Here is a 21,956-nt window from a genome sequence, read left to right as displayed (position 1 = left end):
CTTAAATACTTTTAACAATAAAAGAGTAGGAAGAAGAATGCAGAATGAATACATAAGTAGAATCCTAAGTAGGATTCTTTTTATCATTACTATAAAAAATGAAGAAGGATGGGAAGAAGAAAAATGAGCAGTTCTTCCTCCTCTCTTTATTATAGCAGAAGCACTCACACTCCTAGATGATATTTCAGAATTACAAAAGCACCTGTGTTTCCAAACCTCAGCAGCAACTCACACAGGAAACTGTGCAAGTAAAAAGGATCTGAAAAAAAATTTAGAAAATTGAGTGAGATACTGAGTAGGCCTTGTAGTCTGCACGGTTGTGTTGTTGTGCTGTGTGATTCATCCTGCAGTTATACTGGATGTATTTTTTCTTTATGCATTTTCAAATAACCCCAGCTTTGTTCACCATTTATACATAGAAGGCATCATTCAGAGTTCAAGAATAGTTGTGATAATATGGCGAGTGGTAAACACACAAGACAAGCTTTAGACAACGGTGATAGTTGTTACTTTTGTGTAAACAATACAGATTAGTTAAATATGACTGTTGCTGCTAGTATCTGCAGCTTTAGGATTCCATTTATATGATTCTATGTGGAGATTTGTAGCAGATATTGCATAAAGTACAGCAGTTTTGTAAATACCATTTTTGTGCCCAATTAGTGGTCACATACTCTTTCCATATTGGAGAGCCATTAAAATTTCATCTGTTTTTGTGCAAGATACCTTCATGTAGATTTTAAATTGATATGCAGATTGAACACAATGCTTGACAATTACCTTTTGTCACTTCATTTACTTTTTTGTTGTTTTATTAACAGGTTATTTGTCCAAGGCAAAGGATATCTATAAAAACATTTTAGAATCCTGTTTGAACAATATCTGGAGGCAGTTGAAGATTGTACAGTACAGCAGCCAGAAAAAGCATGAAACACATCCCAAAATAACAGCACTTCAGTGTGAAATGTTAAATTGGATGAAAAGTTATGGAGAGAAACACAACATTAAGGTTAACAAACAATGTAAACAATTCATCTTAAAAAACAAATTTTTTCCAAATTACATGAATAATTGCAAAGCTATGTTTTAATAAGAGTTTGTTTATGAAAAAAAGTTTAATATCTGCCTCATGGCATCTATTAAATAAGGCTAATGTAAATTCTAAGAACTCTGTCACAGCAGTACATGGTTTTGTTTGATCAAATCTTCCCTAGTTGCATGCGTGAAAAAAACATGCAGAAGAGTTTTAGCATTACCAGGGATTTATCTTGCTGCAGGTGGTTTTGTTTTCCCAGTAAATATATTGTAGCACATCAATTACTGAAAATTGTAACACAAACTTTTATTTGAAAGCCTCACTCATCTGACACAGGGACAATCACAGAGCAAATCGTGACTGTGTACCTATATGGAATAACTTGGAGCACACATATGCCAAGGATCATGTGGATGGTATTATCCACAGATAACCTCTGCTGTAGCCAGTGTATCTGGCCAACTGCCTGGTATTTGATTGATATAAGAAGCAAATATATGTGAGTGATAGCTTTGGCATGGAAGAGAGAGTTTTGGAGGAAGTTCACATTATCCAAAGATTCTCTTTTCTGGATGTGTGAATATTTTGGGTGATACAACACAATGCAAATGACCACTTTCCTTTGCAGAATATTTATTATTTCTTTACAGAATACTGATCACATTAGGAAACAGAATGAAATGCATAGTGTTTAAAGTGTTCCAACTGTTTGGAATAGAATTTATGATCCTAAACACAGCCAAAAAAAGATCTTTAAGGTTATTTTAGCTTCTTTCCATTCTTCAGTTCCTATGGATTTAATGTTCTTGTATTTAAGAGTTGCACTGGAAGCTCTGAATATATTTGGTTAAATTCTGCTGAGAATAACAATATAAGAACTTAATATACACCCTTTTAGAATTTAACATTAAAATGAAGCAACAAAATTAAAATAGCACTGATTATCTTGTTGTCTGTCACAGACACACTAAGATGATTTTGCATTCTTTTTGTCTTTTTAAAAGCAACACGCTTTGTGATACTAGGATTATGTTGTAATAGGAGGCATATGAGAACTTGATGTCATATTGATGTCAGCTCGGTAATAATTTCTGAACTCTGCTAGCTGTAATTTCAAAAAAATTTAGCTATAGCTAAAAATTTTTAGTTTTGACTTGCTTGCTTGACTTAGTCATGCAGAGATATGCATGCAATATAATGCTATATCTGATTTTATTCACAATTACTTATTGTTTATTGTTTTCTGACCTTCAGAGACAGGTTTTACTGAGTCAGACTTGGTAGAAGTATTCCAGTTTAATGAAAAGTACAAGTTCAATAAACTGTTTACTGTTCTATCATATCATATCAATATCAGTTAACATGATGTGAAATATGATAGTCTCATAATCTTTTTATTGGTCGTTATTGATGCAGAATTGTAATGGAACATTTCATCTGTAAGGAAGAAGTTACCGCTAATTTAGAAAAAAAAAATTTGCTCTTTGTTTCCTTATCTTTTGTCCTCATGATTAGATAGATAGCAAATAACTAAAAATTTGATCTAGCTCACGTGAACGTGTAATAAGTCTGCTGCTGAACTGTGTGTGGAAAAGCAGGCCTACATTTTTAAATCCATTGTCCAAAACTGTTTATAAAGATGCCAGTGGATTTTTGAGTGCTCTTCTGTGCACCTACTTAAGGAAATAGAAATCTGCCTTATGATTGTCTATCTGACCAAAAGTTTATTTCTGACAAGATTTAATAGGCTTTTAATATTTATACATACAAATATCTTATGTCTGTAGGTCTTAAGAATCAGACAATGCTACATGACTTCTTAAAAATCTTGTCTTCTGTACACCATAAGAAGAGTCTATACAATGGCATAAAAGTTCAGAAAGTATCCTGTCAGAAAATATGGTGTATGTGTATAGGTCCATATTCTTCTTCATTTATTTGGTGTAGCGTGTGCTTAGTTTGTATCAGTTTAAATGATAGACATGGTAAATGTCTTCGCTGGTGGGGATTCTTGTTAATACTGTGTCTGTTCGGTAGATTCTAATCCTTTTCAACATTTTTGTCTTAAGCAATATTTAAAAAGTCTCAGATCTCTGGCAGAAACACTTTTGTGGCTTCATCTACAGATCAGAAAATCTTTCTAAATAGTTCAGCATTACATCCAGTACCTCCCTCTGATACAGAAGTACTTTGCAGGCTGAATTCTAGATATCTTCAGCTTCCGTTTTGTCTCCATAAGGATAATGTTTCTAATGTGACAAATCTGTCTAGTCTACTACACTATTACAACAGTAATAATGTGGTACAATCTCTTTAGATAGCATTATTTTTGCGTAAAGGAGCAGACAGTTCTAAGCAAGTTAAAAGCCAAGCAAGCAAGGCAGAAGCCTGGCATGCCTGAGCAGGGATTTTCTAGAATCTAGGTGGAAATGGAGTGTATATGGACTTTGAAAGTCACTTGTGAACAGTGACATGAAGGGTCTTTAGAGAGGCTGTTCACTCCTGTAGTGAGAAAATTTATGTGGCCAAAGCTCAATTGAAGTTCAAGCTGGCCAATACTGTGGAGGATGACAAAAAAGGCCTTTTAAAGTAAGTCAAGAGCAGTATAGGAATCAGAGACAACATTGATCTGCTGCTCAACAGGGTTAGTCACCTCACAAATAGGCAGACAAAGCAGAGACAGACATCCAGTGCCTTCTTTTGCCTCTGTCTTCAATCCCTGGAGCCCAGTGTTAGATGACTGTGACTCTAGGATAATGTTAAACTCCCAGCCAATTCTGAACTTGTTTGGGACTTGCTGCTCCATCTGGATGTGCAAAGACATGTGAAGCCCGGTGCAGTTCATCCCAGGATACCGAAGGAGCTCAAAAATGTCATTGTGAGAACTCTTTCCATTATTTTTCAATGGTCTTGAGAGTCTGGAGAGATCCAAGCTGATTGGAAGATGTTAAATGTTTCTGTTTTCAAGGGAGGAAAGCCTCTGGTATTTGCACACTTGTCTATCCTACTTCAGTGCCTGTTAAAATTATAGAAAAGTTTATACTGGGAGTTACTGAAAAGTGCTTGAGAGACAATGCAGTCATTGGCCATGACACAGGTTCACAAGAGAAAAGTTCTACTTAACCAGCTTAATTTCCTTCTATTTCCCACTTATGACAAAATGACCCATCTAGTTGTCCAAGGGAAGCCAGTGAGTGGATTTTTTAATTTTATCAAAGCTCTTAATACTGTCTCTCACAGAGGGATGAACTATCCTATATGAGCTGCTCATCACAGAGCAAGACAAGTTGAGAACAGTGGGTTCGGTAATCAGCTGATTGTTGAATGGAGCTCAAAGAATTAGAGTGAATGGAATTACATCAGACTGGTGGCCAGTGACCAGTGGTGTTCCCCAGAGCTCAGTTTTAGGGACAGTCCTCTTAAATGTTTTTATAAGTTGTCTGGACACAGGAATCAAAAATACATTAGGTGATTTTACTGATGATACTAGGAGAAGCAGTGGTCTCTCCTGAGGGTAGAAAGACCTTACAAATTAGAGAGCTGAGCACTCACCAACTTTTTGAAATATACTGAGACCAAATTCTCCATCTGGGATGGGGACATCATGGTTATACATACAAATTGGGAAAGAAGAGACTGGACCCCTGTGGAAAGAGACTAGAAGTTTGGGTCATTGGCAAGTTGAGTTAGCAGTGCCCTTGCAGCCAGCAGAGCCAAGAGTGTCCTGGGAAGCATCAGGCACAACATCACAGCCGGGCAAGGGAGCGGTTTGTCCTGCTCTGCTCTGAGCTGGGGCAGCCTCACCTCCAGTGCTGGGGGCAGCTCTGGGTGACACAATATAAGGAGGATGTCAAACTTGGCTGTTTTGTCCAGAGGATGAGGGACCAAGATAGTAGAAGGCCTCAAGGGTAAGAGGAGGGGCAGCTGAGGTCACTTTTGTTGTTCCTTGTGGGTAAGGCTGAGGGATGACCCAATCACAGCCTACACCTTCCTCAAGCCAAAGAGCAGAGGGGAAGATGCAGATCTCCTCTCTTTGATGACTAGTAATAGGATACAAGCAACTGGAATGAATCGGTGTCAGAGGAAGTTCAGGGCATATTAGGCAAAAAATTCTTCACTTAGAGGGTGGTCTTCCCTGGAACAGACTCCTGCATAAGTGATTAAAGCTCCAAGCCTGTCCAAATTCAAGAAGTTCTTGGACATAGTCATATGGTTTAGTTTTTGGTAGTCCTGTGAGAAGCAAGGAGTTGGACTCTATCCATATGGGTCCCATCCAACTTGAGATATTCTATGACTGTCATCATGGAAAACTCCAAAGTTTCTGGTTTGGCCATCTATTTATTCAGTCTTGCGTTTTCTATGCAGAGAAGAAAGAAAGATGTATGTGGGCTGAAAGAAAAAGTTTTAACATTACTAGAGTTTCTTTTACTTGTCTTCATACAGATACTGATCATTACAAGGATGGACTCTGAAAGAGAAAAAGCTGCCTTCATTCACTCAGTGTCTAGGATAGAAGGTATATAATTATTTTATGTGTATTTTTGAAGTAAAAAGTGGCTGTTATTCTGTAGATTGCTACATTCCTATTTGAATGCTTTGTGCAGGTGCTTCTCCCTTCTTATCAGGAGCATTTCTAGATACTTTTCTCGCTTTTTAATATTTCATAACTCTTCCATCAGCCTTTTCATCTTTTAATTTTATTTTCTCCCGTTTTAGAGTTCTGGTTTAATGTTTTCTTTTGCAAGAAATCTGTTGAATCAAAGATTTTTTTAACAGAACATGAAGGAGGCTGTGGACAGCCCATTGCCTAATTATATTGGTGTCTGTTATCTTGATCTGATTGTCTTATTATTTTTAGCTGATCATTGGTCACAAGCTTTCTTCCTTGCAGGCGTATTCAGAGCAGTTAGGTTTTGAAAGTCTTGACTAAACTCCCCAGCATAAAGCCTTGAATGAATAGTCAGGTACAGATCATATTTTCCTTTAGCTCTGTGTTGCTGATCTTGTTTGCTAATTTGTTAAATATGTCAGCATAAGATGTATCAATCTGTAAAACTCAAGGCAAAAATATACTATGTCCAATATCCCACTTCTAACTGATACAAACAGCACTTTCATCACTTTGACATTTTACCTGTGAGTAATTTCACAAGTACAAGTTTGTTCAACACTGCAAATTCAGCTGGTAAAATAAACATGTTTCAGGAAAATTATAATTTGAGCCTATAGTTATGTTTAGAACAAGTCACTGATTTGTTTTATGTTTTTTAAATCCATTTTCATAAATCCTACTTGCTTGAACCTTATCACATGTCATATATTGTACTGTTCTTTTGCCTTTAAAAATAAAGCTAGATTTCCTGTGCTCTTAAAAGCGGTAACCTTGTCTTTTAGAATGTTTTGAAAAGGAGGAGGCATGTTCACAGTGCTTTTACTAATAATAATATTTAATGAAATGAATTTTATTTGTTTTAAGATCTCAAGACTTGGACGCAAACACAGGTCAATCTAATTACACTTTTGAAAAGAGGCACTTGTTTAGTATCAATATTCCTTCTTAGATATGTCTTCCAGTTAAAATTTTAAATGTGTAAAACTTAAAGAAATTTAACTTTTGAAGGGGCAAATGTGCTCCCTTTTCTATTACCCTTTAATTTTTCATTTTAAGGTAAAAGTGTTGTGAATTTGTGAGACATTAAACTTATTTATATTACTTTTTCCTTGGGCTCTGAGAAGGAAGTTTCTAAATCATACATCCAACAGTATAATACAAACAGAAATTGTATAGAATTTCAGCCAGACAGAATATGTAATACTTAAAATTTTAATAACCTGTGTTGTTCCACATTTGCTACTTACTGTTATGCATTGATTCATAATCATGGAGGCTCATTTATTTAATCAACTGTTTAATTTTTTTAAGCAGGTTTGAAAGCTGTGGATTTGAATTCTGAGAAAAAAGGAAGCCCTTTAAATTGTAAAGAGATCATAAGCAAGTAAGTTTAATTTGTGATTCTTGAGAACAAATTCTTTCATCAGGACTAAGACTTAAGATCAATGAAGCTTTAACTTGTTTCTGTGGGGCTTTCCAGTCTGGAGTAAAGTTTTCTGATATGAACTTACAGCTTCATTTTTAGAGTTGAGAATTTTGTCCACTCTAGAAAAATGTTTAGTAAGGCTTAGAGGAACTTTAGGGCACAAACAATTGCACATTCTTTATGTTGTTTTCTCTGTTTAGAAAAACGTTTTTAGAGAAATATGTAGAAAAATATGATTTTTGCATGCTTTAGAAAATGGTGGGAAAAGAGCATAGGAGAAGAAATTACAAATTATGACATTTCTGGAAAATATGATATTTCAGGTAGATAATTGTATGAGGAAGAGTACAGGTTTTGATTTTTATATTAATTTTTGAAGGAGTTGGAACTTTAGTCAGCAAAGATAAATACATTTTTGTAAACAGACTTTAAGCAGTTAGAATTTGTCAAAGTAAAACAGATATTATTTTGTTCTGAGAGTAATTCTACCTGCACTTACTTTTTTTTTTTTTTTTTTTTTTTAAGTCTTAATAAATATTCCTGCATTGTTGTACACAATCAGCAAATTGGAGCTGACTTCCCTTGGACACACTTCTCATTAGTAGTGGAATATGATTATTCTGAAAATTCTGGCTGGAAAAATCTGTGCAAAAATCTGAATGTTACTTACATGACTTTTAAAACCAACCTCCCTGAAACAATGCAAATGGGTAAGTGCTCTCCAGAATTGTGATAAACAGTTAGACTGACATGAAAAGAAAATATTTCCGGTTCCATAAAATCTACATTCATATGCCTGTGGAAGAGAAATGAGTAATATATTATGAGGGCTAAAGCTCAACAAACAGAGCTGGGTTATCTATGCAGAAAGAAGGTGTTTTTATTTGAGTGTAAGCTTTGTTTTGACCAGGATGTAGTAGTACATCTGGGTTTATGAAAGTCTTGTGCCAAGTTCATAAGTTGTTTACAGCTTCTGCAAGCTGTATCCACCCTTCCTCATCCTAAGGGAATGTTTTAGATCTAAAAAAATCAGAATTAAAGCATCATTTCAAAGGAATTCATAAGAGTTTCATTTTGGGGAAAAAGGTATTATTGGATTTTAATAAAAGCTGCATTTTGAATATCCATTTGATGATTCCTAGTTTTTTTGCTTATTAAGCTGTTATCTTACATGTACAAAATATTTCAGGGAATCATGGTGGTTCCTTTCTTCTGGAAGTACAGATTCCTTATGTATTTCTGGCAACTGAAGGTCTTCTTAATATACCAGATGTTCTTCAGCTTTTTGAATCCAAGTGAGTGAAAATAACCTATTTAATCATGTGGACTATCTATTTTCAGATTCTCAGGACATGTATGTTGTTCTACTCTACCATTTATTAGCCATCTGCATGGCTGTGAGGTACATTTCTGCAATTACACTGTTAGTGTCTTAAGAGACAAGAATATTTTTTTTTCTGTTGAAGTTGATAAATTAGTACTAAAGATTCATGAACATGCCAACCACAATGAAAGTGGCCAATTTTTTTAATTGTAGCTGGTATCTTTTAGTCAGAACAATTTTTAATTGTCTACTTTTCTTGAAAATTGTAATGTTAACAGATTTTTCTTTTCTTTAGTGCTTTTTGATCCTTGGACAACTTTGTATTTAATTCTTCATAAAAATATCTTTGAGATTTTTTAGTTGTTTTTTTATCTACTGAAGCTATGCTAAATACTTAAACTGGACAATAGTAAAACATTTTATTTTCTGATGCATCACAGTGTTTAGGAAAGACTAAGTTTAAAACAAAGGCTAATTTATTCATTAAATTCAGCTCCACTATTCACTTAATTTTTGATACTATATAACCTGTATGAAAACTGCTAGGGCTGTAAATCATTGTGCTTCTTTATTATTACTTTGACGTAGTTTTTTTGAATTTTGCTTTCACAGTAATAAATACTTGGCAAAGCAGCCTTTTATATCATGAGGGGAAAGTAAAAAAAAAAAAAGGAAGAAACAAAAAAATAGGGACCAGAGCAGCAATATCTCTCAGTGACAGAAATACAGACACCATGTTGCAGGACAGACATGCCAGTTTTAATCCTGGCTATATCCTTGATCCTCCAGCTGTGGAGCCATTTTTGGTCTGTGTCTAATTACAGTTCAGTAGGGGAAAAAATAGATGTCTTTGACTTTTAAAATTTGAACATATAATCTGACATGCTTTTAAACTCTGACTTGTTCGAGTCCTTTGTTAAGCCTGGGCATAAGCCAAATAGCTGGGGACAATGTTTTGTTGCTTTTTCACTAGCTCCTTTTAGCACTGATGAAGGAGTTAAATAGGTGAGCAAAGAGCTATACAATTTCAGAAAAGGTAAGAGTTTACTTGCAAAAAAAATGTTTGAATACACTCTCTATACAAGTTTCTAGAGTACAGTGCTAGCAGATTCAGGTTTAGGTCTCTTGTGTTCCCAGGTAAAACACAAGCCTGTGCTGCTAGCAGTTCTGATCACTCGAAAATTTTAGGATCATATCAATGGCAGTCAGGGAGTTTACTTTTCCCTGTGCTGCATGATCATGAAAGGTGAAAAAGAAATGCAATATGTTTAGTCAGAAAAGTTTCTAAGTATCTATCTTAGTTTCTATATTACCTCTTTTTTTTTTTTTTTTTTTTTTTTTTTTTTTTTTTTTTTTTTTTGTAAACTCAAGGTCTGGTTGCCAAGATCCTACTTAATGCAGTTAGCAATATAATTTAATTTCACCAAATCACTGCTACATTGATATGTATTGTTCAAGTGTGTCTTAAAGTGAACTGAGCATTTGAGAAAGATCAAGACTGTTTTAAGTCAAAAAACTTTATTAAGGGATGTATGTTATCAATTTCCTTTAAGAATATAGTATTATTTTACGTCTGAATTTTAATGAAATAATTTTACTTCTTCAGGTACAGCATTGCCTTTGTTGAAAGAAGCAGTAGTTACTCCTTAAGGCTTTTTGGAAGTACAGATCGATATGTTGTGTTGACAATAGATGAATGTACTGCTATCTTTTTGCAGGTATAAAATGAAATGACTATGTCCAAGTTCTGTTATGTGTCTGGTCACTTCTGAGCCACATCTTCACACTTCTGACATACCTTTTCTTCCCCATAATCATATTTAATTCATTCATTGTTTTACATCACAAATCATTTACCCTACAATTCTGTCTGTGCCAGTTTGACTGCTTTAAAATTTTCTTAGTCTCTTAGCTGAAATAACATTTGACCTGTGATTTGATTATATGGAATGTAGTTAAAGGATGAATACTTGAAAATAGGGTTTTATATAGAAATGCTGTAACAACCAATTAAATGTATTTGTGGCTCTGTTCTCTTACCACTGTGCATATTAATTCCTCCAATTTCAAATGGTTGTCTGAATTAGTCTATAGAAGAATTTGTCCTGCTTTTAATAAAAAATAATAGTTTAAGCAGTAGCTTTACTACTTAAATTCTGGTATACAGCAAGACAGATTACAGGCAGAGGAACTGCTTCTGAAAGATAGATATATAATAAAATAATCAGTTAATATTAGGAGTACAACATAGACATTCCTACAAGCTACTGCAATTAGTGGTTTGTACTTTATATAGTTAGTGTAGGTATGGTATGATTTGTATAGGCCAAGTAAGTACTTCAGAAGTTTATAGCAATATTTTGCATTAATAAAGTTCATGAAAAATTTTTAGGACAGTGTAAAAAGATAGTGACAGTGTTTCTTTTTAGGGGAAGGAAGAAGAGGCATAAAGCTGTGAATCAGCCTTTTGAAGTTCAGAGAAAATAAAGAGTTGGGAATACAAGCTACTTCCCCCAAGTCCCATATGTGCCCTTAATCTTACATTATTTAGCTGTATTTATGTTTGATCTAGTTTCTGCATATTATATTGATACTCATTATAAGCTTGGGACAGTCATAGTAATGTATTTATTTAGTTTCTACTCTTTATTAAAATTCCATTGTAGAGTATGGAAGAACTAAATTGTGAGGACTCCTGTGACACTGTAATATCGAGACTGATGGCATTATCACTCCAATATGTGTGCTGTTGGATTATTTTCTATTCCAGAGAAAGACTGAGTTTAGAGTAAGTTATTAAATTATTTTTGTTATCCTGGTATTTTTTATCACTAAAGAAAGTGCTTATTAAAACAAGTTGATACTTGTTTATCTTTGAACTTCTCTGTAGGAATACATTTCTCTAAGAACAATACAAATATTGTAAGCTCATATTTCTAGTGTGCTTTGAGTTTTTCAATAAGTTACAGTGTTGTCATGCTCCTACTGAAAAACTCTGTGAAATTGTAGCCAAAATATTAGAAAAGTTGTTTTTTTTATTTGTGAGGCTATTTTTAGTTGTACATAAATGATAAAGAAATGGTTATTATAAAATGACAGTGAAGGCAATACTAACATGTATTTCGAATCAACAGCTCTGGAAATTTCACAACTCTAAGGATATGAAATAACGGAACTATTCTTATATTTGTTTGAAGTAAAATAACTCCTAGAAATGCATGGTTATGAATTACTGTGTAAATACCACTGTATATAATTTGCAACAGGGTAACATTCTTCAAGTGTTGTTCCAATGCATCAGCAGTTCTCCTTTTGCTATGGAAGCACACCTATTGTTGACATAGTGCATAAACATTACTTTATTACCTCTTTTGATTTTTTTTTTCCAAAAGAGAGTGCTAATTTCCTCTCTGTTTTTTTTTCTCCAGTGTCTCCAGTGACTGACCTTTTTCCACACCTTTTGCTTCGGACCAGACTTGCTTTTCTGTAAACTGACTGCTTTCTTTCCTTAACAGTTCATCCTCCAGTAGCCTGTCCTTTAATGTATTCTAGTTCTCTTCCCACAGATATTAATGCTCAAACTGTACCAGCATTCTGAATTCCAGGAAATGAAACAGATATTTATTAAGAGATGTAACAAATTGTTTGAGATTATTACATGTGCATATTAAATAGTAATGATTCAGTGAAACTGTTTTACAGGTACAGTCTTAAGGGAAATACTCTGCTTAACCTTGTCTTAATTTATGCCACTCTAATTGAACTTACACAGAAGTCAGAAGACTTTGAAGTGAAGGTAATTTTTTTTCTGTATTAATCTTTATGATAGGATATTTCTAAAAAGCTCAAGTATGCCTTCTACATCAAAAATATAAAATAGCTTAAAATTACTGAAATAAGAGAGGATCTTAATTCAGTGCTGCTAGTCAGTGAAAAGACTGGCTTGACTGCAATACAAGCTGAATCAGATTCAAATAGTAGTTGAAATCTTTATGACTAAGAGTCAAGATGAGATTAAATTATTAGAATATACATTAATCTTGCTTATGTCTTAATTTGAAGTTTAAGATCAATAGTACGTAGCTGATGTGGCAGAAGAAAAAAAGAAATAATTTGCTGTCAGCTAGTTTTCTTTTTTTAATGTAACAAGATAAATTACCTTCTTCCTTTAAAAATCAGGAAATCTAGAATCTAGAAAATCTGTTTTAGTATCTATAATAATTAGCATTTAAAAATGGGGCAGAAGTTTAATTCAACTTACCAAATTGTTGGTAATTTACATTTTTGAATGGAGTGATATCGTTTCAGGCACTTCTTTTCACTTACTTGCTGCCAGTGTTGAGTGCAGATCTTTATGAAACTCATTATTATCTGCATATTAAAATTTGTATAAAATTTACCTGATCAAATGAAAGTTACGAGGACAAAGAGAAGACTAAGCTTTTTTAATTTCATGTACTCAGCAGTGTAATTTGTTTAGAAATTATAGCTTCAAAGTTTTCCATATCTTCTTAAATTATAATGGGCATTTCACAATTACCTGTTTTATTAAGAACTCATGTTATACACAGAAACTTAATCACATATAAAAGACCTATAGGATAAATGAATTAATTTCACCTACATAGGATTTGCTTAAATAAGAAGTGCAATGTGCAGACAGGCTAGTGGTCAAAGGTTGGAGGTTTTCTGTATTATAAACGTGGGTTAGGTTTAATTATTCAGCAGTTATTCAGTTATTTAGTTTATTTGTTCAGGGTGATCTTTAGTTTTCACCTCAACTTCTGTAGCAAATTGAGACACTCCTTAGAGTAAGTTTTAACCAAGAATATTATATATCACTTTTAGGTAGTTCTTACTCCAGGGATTGAAGAGACAGCACTGATAATTCGTCAGATTGCTGACAACATTTTGATAGCATCTAATATCAGTCCTGATGAGTGGCTGGACAAATCCTGGCTTTCTGTCTTGCCATCTGAGGTTTGGTTCTCTTCCCATGAAATTACAGTTTTCTTCCAGTTTCTAAAATTCTTAAAGTTTTAGGCTTTTTTCTTGTATTTCTCTTAAAATATATTATTAAAATAAGCATTATTATGTATATGTATATATATATGCAGATATATGTGCAAACATATTTCTAGTATGTATGCACAGATATATATGTATAATATATATCTTTTTTTTTTCTATTATTCTTTTCAGCAGCTTTTAGAGGCAACTTGGACTTTACCTGTGCTTTCACAACGTGTAGGGAAGTTTATCCACTACATCTACCTGCCAGTTTGTTCAATTCTACAGTTCTAGGCTCTAGGTTTAAAAAATTACCAAATCATGAAAGATAAACATACACAAATTCAGCAGTGTTGATCCATTGCTGAAGTCAATGGCACTGCTTGCCAACTTGCTTTAGAAAGAGATGGTAAAAACTTTTTTAACTCATGTGGTTATTTGTTTAATTCATTCCAGTAAATACTGGAACTGACCCATAAATCACCATCAAATATATTATATCCTTTAACTTGTATAGTAAGGTAAATGTAAACTTGTATTGTAATAAAAGGTATGGATTTGTTTATTTTATGTGACAGGTTTGGGCTCTTGTAAAGCTGAGATTGTTTTTGGCTTTTGAGAATTCAGAAGCAGTATAAAGCAGGTATTGGCCTGGCCTTTCACAAAGGGCATATTGGATTATAGGTTTTCCAATTTAGAGGTTAAGGATACTGGTAAAAAATGGCAATAGGTCAGAGTTTTATGAAAGTCAGGAACAGGAAGCTGACACTGATAACAAGCTACTCTCAACTTGCTGCCCTGTTTGTGACATTAATCCTTCCCTTGGCAACTCCTGCTTTTATCACTTGTTTCATTGCCTTTAACAAGTACAGCTTTTGTAAAACAGAACCAGTTTTGTCAGTTGATATTGATCTAGATAATACACTTTAAAATGGAGAAATAATAGTAAATCTGGTCAGGCATTTTAAAATCAAGTTATTCACTGCTTTTAACCTTTAGAAAATAAACATCTTTAGACTTGATTTCTGTCAAATGATTGTACAGAACTTACTCTTTTTCAGAAATGATACTATATTGCATCTGTATTTAAAAAAGTTTTTTGTTGGACTATAAAGTGCACTGTTTGAAATCTTTCTGATATATTCTATAACTTATTCAGTAAGAGATTTTGTAGTAACAAAGTAAAAAAAAAAGGATAAAAGTTTGTCAAATCTCAATCTAACAAAATAATTTCCATTTCCAGACAGAGAAATGCCTGCTTACTTTTCCATGTGTCAATCCTTTGGTTGCTCAGTTTATGTTAAAGAAGGGATCTTCACTGAACAAGTTATTTCTTGCAAGCTTTGATCAACTTCAGGAACTTTTGCCAGAGGTTCCAAAAAAAGTGTTAAAGGTTGGCCCAAATTACTTTATGTATTAGATAATTTTTTTGCTCTGTTTTAATATGTGGTTGTTCCGCTGTGGTTTTTTTTTTTTTTTTTTAATTTCATGCTACATGTGCATTTGCTGGTGTAATTTAATAACTAATTACAGGTTTTAGCATATCATTCATACCCAACATGTTGGGTCTACTGATTTTCAGCAGATTTTATTGTCACCATTTTGTTTGTGGGAAGATACTGAGAGCATTCCTTACCTGGAAAAATACTCAACTTCCTCCTCAAGCTTCACAATATTGAGTATTGTATCAGTGTGCAAGCTTTTGTGTATTTCTAATGTAAAATGTGTTTTCCAATCAAGTATTTCCAGGACTTCCTTCCCTCCTTCCTTCCTGCTGGCCTGCCTGCCTCCCTCCCTTTCGTTAGTAAACCCACCACTTACCATTCATAGTACTAAGTGTTTGACAGAGCCCTAGAGATGAAGAATTATGTGTTCCTACTGTTCCAGTTGGGTCAAGTCAGGGAAAATTATAGACTGAATATAGTCATCCAATTCAATAAAAAATACACATTTTTTATGATTCAAGAAAATGGTTGAGGATACCATTCATTTAAGGTGAAGCATTCTGTAAAAGTGAAGGAGCAAGTGAACAGGTATTTGGGCACTGAGTGTGAAATTGTGCAAACTGTTGCTTTAACTGTATGTGTGTAAAGCCATCTTTATTGACAGAAGAAGCTCAGGTAAATTCCTCTATGATGCCATGATAGGTGCTAATCCATTACAGACACTGCATCCTACATCTTGAAGTAATGAAAGAAAACAAACTGCATTAAGATATTGCTCTTCCTATGTTTCAAGACAGAGACTATTACTTAATCTGTTTATAGATTTAAGACAGATGGTTCCATGTGTACTGTATATGTCTCTCCTCCTTTTTTAAGTCTTTTTTTTTTGTTCCAGTAAACAAAAATTTATACATCTTAGAATCTTAGCAACTGATTTAACTTTTTGTAGTTGGCAGTATAGACACGTACCATAAACTTTCCTGACAAATACCTTCTTTATTGATTCAGCATTTCAGTGATGTGGTATCTTCATACAACCTAAATACTGCTGCTCCTCTAGAAAAAACAGTGAAAGGTGCATCACACCCAGAAAACCAGAATAACTTCAACACATTGCATTTTGATGATAAACAAAATTTTCAGATTTTAGAGCTGCTTGATAAGGCACAAACCAGCACAGGTAATACTTTGAATTAATAGGAAAATGTGTCTCCTTTGAAATCAAGTGAAAAATCTGAATGTATTGCAATCTTTATCTTCTAATCATGGTAAAGTCACTTATTCTGATGAGACAGACTGCAATCACAATGCTCAATGACATTTTGGTTTTCTGTAAAATGTAAAAAATAAGCTCACCTTTCATTCTCCAAACAAAATGGTTCAAATTTTTCTCTGCCAGGAAAATGTCTTAGGAATTCCGAAGCCCTGATTCCTCCACTGAATCGCTATAAGGGTTTTGTTAAGTCTGATCTTCCAAGTTGTATGCAAAAGAAAGCATGCTCATCGGATGTAGTTACAAGGAAGAAGCCAGAATTCTTTGCTGTATCAAAGGACTCTGAAGATTTTTCTCATCTAGAAGTTAAAAATTCTCTCCCTATTCAAAGACAGCCTTTTAGGATGCTTGATAGCTCTGATCACACTTCCAAAGACTATGAAAAAGAGGATTTCTTTTCAACTTTGAGTGACTCTGCACCTCAGGAGAGCTCTAAAAGCTTTCTAGAAGAATTGAGAGACACAACATTTAAAAGCCCAGAAATTCAGAATCACCAGCCCCTGTGGAATGATTCTTCATCCCCAGGCCCATGTAATGCATTTGCTCATGATGGTTTTCTCTCTGATTTCTTTAATGATACGGATGAGCTTCAAAATCTGAATTCTAACCAAATAGGTGGAGCATCTAAAGGAAAGAGAAAACAAAGGCATCCATTTTTATGGACAAAAGAAAAAATCAAAACAGGTAAGTCCAAAGTAAGCAGATTTTGCTGAAATTCTTTTTGTTACTCAGCTGCAAAGTTCTATAAGTCTTTATTTTATCTTTTATTTCAATAGTTGTTAAATCAAATTCAGCCCAACAATTGCATGCTCCTTTAGCTAAAACTTTCATGCATATGTATTTCTTCTGTGATAAAAGGTTCCTTACAGTTTTTGTTTTGAGCCCCAAGATGTCTTGGGGTATTTAAAAAAAAAGCCAAACCAAATGAATTAGTATTGTGTTAATGCCATTATTTTTCCCTGGTAAGTACTGAAAATCAGTTCTTCAATACTGTAAGATTAAGCTTCTTTTCTCTTTAATAGTGCCTAAAACATAGATAATGAACATGCCAGAATTAATTTAAAAGTTACTAAATTTGGGGAAGATTGTTTTATAAACACACATTTGGACAAGGGTGAAAAAAAGACTGTCTTCTCTATAGGAAAAAAAGGAGATTCAGTAAATCCTAAGAGTGAAATTCAGATTCTACTTATAGCTGTATTTTTATTTTGGCACTAACGGAGTAAGAACAACACTGAAAATTTTCAAAGTTTGTTCCATATAATTCCTTATTCTTGGAGTAGTTTTTTAGCTAGTATCTCCAGGGGTAAACTCTCCACTTGAAATCTTTGCGAAGTTTATATTTTCAAAAAGATGATATGATGTGTACTTCAGAATTTTGTTTACCCTGAAAGTGTGAATAGTCCTTATGCAAAATATTATGCTTCTCTTTTTTTGTAGTTTTCTTATCCCTGGTTTATACCATCAAATAGGTTTGAAACCTTTTTTAATAAGCCATAATATGACAATATGTATCCATGGAGTCTTGCAACTAGGAAAGTCCCTGTCAGGCTATATATTGCTATATATCATTTATTGTAGTATTTTTAAAAATTCTTCTGTTTCCCTGTAGGTGAGATGAGACTTTTTTTTTAAATGCAACTTTAAATCTGTTTTTAAAAGTGCCTAATACATAGTACAGATGACTTAATTTATGATTTGTCTGTTGCTGGCTGTCATTAAATCTCTTGGTGGTACAAGATCAGCACAGCATTAAAATGCTTTCACTATCAGATCATACTCATTCATGAAAGCCTAAGTAACTAATTTAAATCACTCTTTCATTGACTGCTTAGTGTAATTATGGAGGTAAAGAGAGAAAAAGTTGATTAGGTATGGTTAATTTCTTTTAATTTTCAGCCTATGTAAATGTAAATGTTCATACAGAAACTGAACAGACATTTTGCTTCTTTGGAATTAAAATTGAAACCTGCAGTATTACTGACTAGGTAACAAATGTTCCAGTAATCTGTAGCTGGCAGTGATAGTATAAAATTCTGTATATGGTGTATTTCAGTAGAGATCATGGCAGATTCTCCTGGTACCACATTTTACAGTATTCAGAAAACACTGTTATCTCCAATTGATAAACTTTCTGTATTACTCTTGCCCAATAGGACAAAAGTATATTTGAATGTGAATCAAATCAAAACAAGGAAAAGTGATTTTTGGTTTAGATTTTGGAAGAACAGACTTATTCTACTTTATGATACACTTACCAGGGGAAAACCAAGTATACTAAATAGTTTTGCATGCTAATACAACCCTGCCCCAAAAAAATTTAAAAACCAAACTAACACACAAAAAAACCCCAACCAGCCAACCTAACTTCACCTTAACGCAGTAAAAGCCTCTGAGAGCAAAAATTTAAGAAATATGTAGAGAGTCAATTTAAAAAGACACACTGGGAACAAATCCCAAGGATTTCTTCAGGTGTTGGCTCAAGGTCTCATTAAATCACGGATAATTCATGACATCATGCCAAGCCGGTATTTCCACTGGAACAGATCAGATCCTTAGATCAGTTTTAGCATTTTCTGACAATACTTTTTATAAAGACTAAATATAATTTCCTCATAGTAACTTTTTTTTGAATAAGCAACTTCTCAAATATGTTATTGTAAAAGCACTTGAATCTTAGGGATGTAAGTAGCTTTTTAAAACAACTTAGAAACATGACTATGTCCCGTTATAAAGAACTGAATTTCAACAATTATAGAATAGTTCTAAGTGTAGTATTAATGAAGTAGAAATAAACATTAAATATTTTCTGAAGTATTGCAATTAAGTTGATTTATTTATTTTTGTATAAGGTCCCATATACTTATTACAGGACAATAAGCATAAAACAGGTCAGTAGCAGTAAGAAGCAGCAAATATTAATCTGTACACATTTTATTTTATGACAGTTGATACTTTTCTTACCAGTTAAAGCCAAAATCTGTCACTGCTTCTGAGAAACACACACAGTTTGTCTTAAGTCTGCATACATGTTGTATTTGGTATCACAGTTTTTCTTTTTCCCACTTATTTTTTCAGATTCAGGATTTCCAGAAGTACAGAAGTTCAAAAAAAGGAGATTGACATATGAAAGAGTCCCTGGAAGAAGAGATGGACAAACACGTCTTAAATTCTTTTGAACAGAATGGGGTTTTGTGTATTACATACTTTTTTTGGTTTTCATTCTTGAACCCTTTAAAGGGAAATAAATAAATTATTGTTGTTAGTTTTTAGAAGTAAATAAGGATTTGGAAATTCTTCCTAGCTCAGGATTCCTTTGTGTGTGTTTAAAAAGTTGATAAACAAACTAGTTTCTTGAAGCTGGATAATTACTGCTTCTCTGTTGTCGTGGGTGATATAGAGGTACTTTATCACTCTTTATATAAAAGAATATATATTAATGTAAAGAAACAGATGTCGAGGCTCACTCTGAGTTTTCAGGACACCTGTTTTTGCTCCCTGAGCCTGCTGCTTTTCAAATGTAAATATGGGCTAGATCTGCCAGAATCTCAAAGTATTAGAGATTTCTTGCAGTTAGAGCTGTGACTTTTTGTAGCTGTCCCCTGGGCTTCGTTCTACTTCTCTTCTTCACAGCTCCTTCAGGAACAATGTGATAAGTTCCTGAGTTCCTTTTAATCATAATCAGTCTAGGAAAAAGCTCTTTGTTTCATGAATAACGTGTGAAGACTGCATTGAAATTTAGCATTCTCATCGATTTTATTCAGGGAACTAAGTGGTAAGCCTCATTCTGCATAACCTGCTGGAGGCTGTTTGTTGGCATCCACATTTCTCAGCCTTCTGCAGTGTATTGGCAGATATTACAGGTTACAACTAGAAGAGGTAAAAGATTCAATTAAAAAAAAAAATCTATCTCAGTCATAATATAAAGAACAGGATAGAAAAGTACCCAAACCCTCACTTTCCATCAAAAGATTTGGCAAAAAAACTGGAAATATGTGTGAGAGCAATGGCAGACAGTAACTCCGTTCTGCTCCAGGAATGCATCAACGGTTTGCATAGGCATGCCAGCCAGCTCCAGAATGTCTCTCTGTTCAGTGGCCTTCAGCTGTGATGATTCAGGTTTTAAACTCACTAATCTTTTTATGTTTGATGCAGTAACAGAAAGGTGGGGTGAAGCAGGGAAGTAGTAATTAAAAGCCACCAAGTTTAAGGTTTATGCTTCCACTTAAATACTTATTTGACATTAAACCTTCATTAAACACATATTTGCTATTTGAGTAAATGAAACCAGCACCTAGGGAAGAAAGATTTGGCCTCTCAGAAAAAACAAACTGTTGGTTTTTGCCTGAATTCTTAAAAGCTATGACAGCACTGACTGTAATTTTAGTTCACAGTAATATCCCTGAAATATTTGTACACTGACTGTTTGCAAGATTTGAGAAAATGTCTTTCACAAGTGGTAACATAAGAAGATTTCTAGTAAAATTGCGAACAAGTCACTCTTTCCTAGAATAAGAGAAAGACTGAAATATAAGTTGCAATTTTCTTACTACCCATGGCCCATTTTTATGGTCACCTGGACCTAACCATTCTACTTCTTTTGCATCTTGGGTTACATTGTTCAGAACTACCTCCCAAATTTCCAGAACCAGGAATCTGCTTTTTTTAAAGTACAGCTCTACAAAGTCTCAGTCACAGATGACCACAGTCTGAGAAAATTACAGCTGCCAGTGCCAAGCTATGTATTTATGTTCTCTTCAACAGGCAAAGGCTGACACCAGAATTTCCACATGAACAGTTGTGAAAATGTATAGGTAATGTGTAGATAACTTTGAAAACAAAGGCATATTGTTGACATTAAATAAATAAATCCAAATGCTGTCTATGCTAAGTTTGTGCTAGGTAGAAAAAATGTCAGTGTACAGTAAAATTACTGGTAATATGGTGGAAAATAAGGGAAAAGGCTTGCAATAACGAAATGTTTGTTACTGTATTTGTTGATGACAAATCTCAATCTCACAGATACAGAAACACTGACAATTTTTTAAAACATTACATTCTTCCCCTTCTTTTGTCTGTTTAATACTACTGCTGAACTACAGTCATGCTCATCCCCACTCCCCCCTCCCCCCACCCTACCAAATTACCTATTACTATAAATTAGGAAGCAACTAATTCTTAGACAAAAAGGCAAAGTACAAAATCTAATCTCCAGTGTTACATCAGCAAGTAGGGATACTCCATTCCTGGAACCAGTTTATAAACATTTTAGTGACCAGGCAGGAGGCAGTTAGAGAAGAGCCTTGCTAATCAGCTGGGAGAGATGACAGTGAGAAAAGGGGGCTTGTGGCTCATGTGAGGCACTGAGCATATAAATGTGTGCACTTAATCTTCTTTACTGTGGCTATCCTGTATGCCCTGCTGCTATCAGATAGCATTGAAGGCTTCTGTCCTTTGACAGCCTTTTTGGATGGTTTTTGATAAGGGAAGCTGAAATGCTGCCCATAGCTGTCCACCTCACTGTACATCATACATTGAAGCAGAAGTGGCAAAATGTGATGCTTGTTCTGACACTCAGTTTGTCTCACAGAACATGCCCTGGGAGGGCAGAGGTAGCATTGCTGTCACTCCTCCCTTCTTCTACCCTCAGATACACATTGCCCTGTGACCAAAGGGGTGCAGCAACCACACTCTTCTGAAGAGGCTGGAATCCATGCCTGAGGAATAAACACCATCCTCAGAGGGATATTGGAGAGTTCCCAATCCATCTCACAACTGCTGCACAGATCCTTCTAGTCCTTGCTGGTACAAGACACTGATGCAACCAGGT

At 34.3% G+C, this 21,956-nt stretch overlaps 1 protein-coding gene across 1 annotated transcript in view; it reads left to right on the top strand.

Moving 5' to 3' along the window:
• SHOC1 (shortage in chiasmata 1) overlaps positions 1-19,400 on the top strand; it is a 47,958-nt gene extending 28,558 nt beyond the window's left edge. Inside the window, exons 10-22 of the mRNA XM_079331637.1 lie at positions 822-1,009; positions 5,480-5,552; positions 6,963-7,032; positions 7,600-7,784; positions 8,264-8,369; positions 10,005-10,116; positions 11,065-11,186; positions 12,101-12,194; positions 13,247-13,378; positions 14,652-14,801; positions 15,862-16,033; positions 16,253-16,810; positions 19,205-19,400. Coding sequence (XP_079187763.1) covers positions 822-1,009; positions 5,480-5,552; positions 6,963-7,032; positions 7,600-7,784; positions 8,264-8,369; positions 10,005-10,116; positions 11,065-11,186; positions 12,101-12,194; positions 13,247-13,378; positions 14,652-14,801; positions 15,862-16,033; positions 16,253-16,810; positions 19,205-19,305 — 2,063 coding nt within the window. The 3' untranslated portion in view covers positions 19,306-19,400. The remainder of the gene's footprint in view (positions 1-821; positions 1,010-5,479; positions 5,553-6,962; positions 7,033-7,599; positions 7,785-8,263; positions 8,370-10,004; positions 10,117-11,064; positions 11,187-12,100; positions 12,195-13,246; positions 13,379-14,651; positions 14,802-15,861; positions 16,034-16,252; positions 16,811-19,204) is intronic.
• Positions 19,401-21,956: the final 2,556 nt, after the last annotated feature.

Source organism: Erithacus rubecula, assembly GCF_903797595.1.
Source record: "Erithacus rubecula genome assembly, contig: SUPER_Z_unloc_6, whole genome shotgun sequence".
Classification (NCBI taxonomy): domain Eukaryota; kingdom Metazoa; phylum Chordata; class Aves; order Passeriformes; family Muscicapidae; genus Erithacus; species Erithacus rubecula.
This window is presented reverse-complemented; position numbering and strand designations above follow the sequence as displayed.